The sequence below is a fragment of the Eufriesea mexicana genome, unplaced genomic scaffold (assembly GCF_001483705.2).
Source record: "Eufriesea mexicana isolate 0111107269 unplaced genomic scaffold, ASM148370v2 scaffold1837, whole genome shotgun sequence".
Lineage (NCBI taxonomy): Eukaryota > Metazoa > Arthropoda > Insecta > Hymenoptera > Apidae > Eufriesea > Eufriesea mexicana.
In genome coordinates this window covers 849940-853706 of record NW_016909955.1, presented here as the reverse complement: position 1 = coordinate 853706, position 3767 = coordinate 849940, and the positions used below count along the sequence as shown (strand labels likewise).

The 3767-nt window shown below is 49.2% G+C and overlaps 1 protein-coding gene across 2 annotated transcripts in view; it reads right to left on the bottom strand.

Annotated features, from left to right (window-relative positions):
- Positions 1–346: 346 nt before the first annotated feature.
- The window catches only part of cpx (synaptic transmission protein complexin), a 196271-nt gene continuing 192850 nt past the window's right edge, over positions 347–3767 (bottom strand). For both annotated transcript variants that reach the window (XM_017902697.1, XM_017902698.1), the window contains 2 exons: positions 2002–2131; positions 347–1485 (listed from right to left, as the gene is read on the bottom strand). In XM_017902697.1, the coding sequence (XP_017758186.1) occupies positions 1409–1485; positions 2002–2131 (207 nt within the window). In that variant the 3' untranslated portion in view covers positions 347–1408. The remainder of the gene's footprint in view (positions 1486–2001; positions 2132–3767) is intronic.

The following is a 3767-nucleotide window of genomic DNA, read 5'->3' as shown; positions in this document are numbered from 1 at the left end:
GTTTCTCGTGGCCCTCGATCCTTGTCTTAACTTGTTTCTAAATATAAACATTTAATGGTAACAATAATAAGAACAATGGCCGCGGTAATAAACTATGAGAATAATTAATAACTCGAATAATAATAATGACTCCCTCCTTTCTGATCTCCTTGTTATTGAACAGCCGTCGAACGAACTAGTGACTACGTAACTCTGCTACCGGTAGTTTCTTTTTTACCACTATTCGAAAATTCACTAAAAACTTAGGTACTAGTTTTACGTCTTTTTTTTTTACTTCTTTCATTTTTCTTATTTATATATTTATATATATATATATTTCTTTATTTATATTTGTATATATATATATATATATAGGTATATTTATACGCACGCGCCCTTCGACTGCTCACGTCTCATTTACGCCACGATATTCGTGCGACATCCGAAAAGACTTAGATCGATCGAACAATTTCGTTCTTTGTCCCTGTTTTTCCTTTTTCCTCTGCCTCGCTTTCATTTTCCGAATCGCTAGTCGTAAACCAACTCTCCTCTCTCCTCCTTCTCGTCGATCATCTTCGTCTCTCTTCTTTCTCCGAATCGTAAGACGTAAACGAATTCTCGCCGATCTCGTCCTTTCTACGTTCTCACGTCTGCCGCAATTTCTTCGCTTTTTACTCCGTCATCGTCCTCGTTCGACATCGTCCTCGTTTTCCTCGTTTTCCTCGTTTTCCGAAACAATCTCCGTCACGCGGAGTCACTCTATCGAGCCTGAGGTGGTTCATCGCGATCGGATGGTAAACCGATTCGTTGGTCCAACGTCGGGGATCTTCGGACCACTCCAGTCAATTAACCACGCTATCGATGGTAATCTCTGGAATTCGTCTCATCCCATCGGCTCGTTCTCGATATCGACAACGACGACGACGTCGACGACGCGTTCTTCTTTCGAACAGAACGCTCGCGTCTCTCCCTGAAATTCCTCCCGTCGTTAATGTCGCAGCAAGCTGACAGCTTTCCCGGTTTGGTCGATGCGTTCGTTTCTCGAGATCATTCCAGATGTATCGTAGAAAACCCTCGACGAGATCGGTTGTTCGATCGTCGAGACCCGAGGACGGGTGTTGCTTGCGGTGTTTCGAGTGCTTGTCGCTTCTCTCGACACTCTCTAAGCGACGACTGGCCAATTCGAATCTCGAATCGATCTATACTCGAACAACACGACGACGACGACGACAACGACGACGACGACGACGACGACGACGACGCTGGTAGTGAGTTCCCGTATCGCTCTTTCCTTTCGCTTCTCCAATAACACGTCAGATCTTGCTCCTTCCCTTCCTCGTGGTGTCGTAGGGGCTGAGAGGCGGATGCGGCCCTGGTAGCACATGATGCGCCACCCTCCTTACCGACCGCTTCAAGGGTGTAGGTAGGCTTATTGGAGCTCACATTTACCTTCCAGTACTTGCGCTTTGATCTCTTGTATATGCGTGTCTAACGCGTTCTTGATTTCTGAAACAAACAGGCGCACATTGTACATACACATACATATGCACGTAGACTGGTCGCAGCGATATTTTGCTGGAATACACGCGCGTGCTCGTGTCCACAGTGTCCCAGTTTAGTTGCAAAACAATGGGAAAACGTAAATGAACGGTCGCATGGTTAAATGTTAGCTGGCAGTTTTTCCAACTCTCTCAATTACGCAACATCGATTTCGTCATGGAAATGCACGCGGATCGTGACATGCAACGGTGCTCGTGGAATTTACCCTGAAACCGAACAGGGGGTAGCGTTGTTTGATTTCTAGCCAAGGCTCGTTAACCCTTCATCGATCACCCCTTGCCGTGTCTGAGTACCGTTGCATTAATTCCTCGACTAGCTAGCTACTCTCTCGACGCGTGCCGCGAATTGCCGGGTATTCTTCGCCCTGTTCCTCGGTGCACCCCGGCCACCACCCTCTCGCGATGTCACGTTGCATACGGACGAATCGACGAGGAACGAACGAATCGGCGGGTATATACGTACTTGTAATCTCGTCCTCGTCTTCCGCCTCGGCTTCCGCTGCCAATTCCTCTGGCGTCTTCTTCTTGCGCATCAAAGGATTTGGCTCTTCTTGGGTTACCTCCTGCACCTCTTCCCGCTTCTTTATGTTATACTGCAACGAGAAAACGAGAGGCAGGTGAACGAAACGAAGATAACTATGGCCCAAGATTCGTCGATTAATCGAATAACAAACAGTATCGCGCAGATAGCTGACTGACATTCCATGAAGTCTGCGCGCGAACTGGACGCTTTTCACGATCGACGTAACAAACGTCCGATATCTCTCGGATCTTCGTTTTAAATCCTATCCCCACATTGATCCTATTCCACGCTCGCCTGCCCGGTTGAGTGTACACGAGCGTTTACGATGGACAATCTTTAAACGAAACGAACGTTTGTCGCGTTCCGTTTTACGATCGTCTTTCACCCGGAGCACGTCGAGGAAGCGCGTCGGCGCGGTTGACGAGAATTCCGGACAGATCGTAGCTCGATAGAGCGATATCTTTTACCGAAGCACCGAAAGCTCGGTTACGAACTTTTTCCCCGATCGAAGTCGGTGCACCGCCACGCGCCAACGCTGAAGACACTCGACGACGGTATTTCCAAACTTCGCTAACAAGAAAGTTGCGACGTGACAAAGTAACCGAGAGCGACAACCTTACTACTTTCGGACTTGGAACGTTGAAAGGGGTTTTAAAGCTGGCGTTATCCTCCGGTGCCTGGAGTTTAATGAACAGCAGGGGCCGGTAAAATCGGAATAACGCGGAAACTTGTCTCTGGTTACCGAATCGGACGATTCGTCTGTGAACCTCTTTGGACGCCTGCACCCTCGGAAACGCGGTTTCGGACGCGCGGCCATGATGGCGGTATCGCGCAACGGGCATCGACAGATTACCGGAAGAATCGTTTTCGAGCAATCGGCTTAAAACCCAAACGGTCAATCGTATCTATCACACGGAGAATCGACGTGCGACTATTAGCCGGCATAGCTACCCCTCACGCAGCGCTTCGTAATCGTATTAGCCCGACAATTTCAATCTCCGCTGGTATCATCGAATCCGCCTGATGATTTGCAGGATCTGAAACGCGAGATCGGCACGTAACACACCGGGGCCCGCACACGCGCCACTGTTCCCCTATTTACACTAGATTGTCTAGTTGCATCGAACCGCAATGACGTTCGCCGGTGCACGCGCTTACTAGCCGGCTACATGCAGCGACTAGCTCAGCTCTGTCGCTTTGTACCCTCGCCACTCTTGTCGTCGGACAATGAGCCCGATTGCGGTACAAGCCAGACACGTGATCGGCTGTACGAGTGTCGCTGCCTCCATCGCGGCATTGTAACCGACTACGGAATACGCGTATTGCGGCTATATCTGCAAACACTATAAATTCTCCGTTCCCTAGGTCCGGCCTGTTTCGTTATTGCTCCGTTGTTCCACTCTCGTTTCCCTTTTTGCAACCGGCCTTTCGCGTTTCGTCCCGACTTCGGTATCGCTCTTTTGTTCCCCTCGCATCCGACCAGACGCGTCTTTCATCCCACGGCTGTCGATTCGATATCATTGTCACGAGGAATCGTCCGCGAAAAACTCCACTGATCAAAATTCAGTGGCAGCTCTCCGTTCGTACTCGCAGCGCGGATAACAAAATCGAAACGGCAGAGGGACGTCGCGGCATTTAGGAATAGGAAAAGTTGATTGGGTTTATTTAATTAGCGCGCCGTTTCCATTTGCTCTGGACTAACGGGC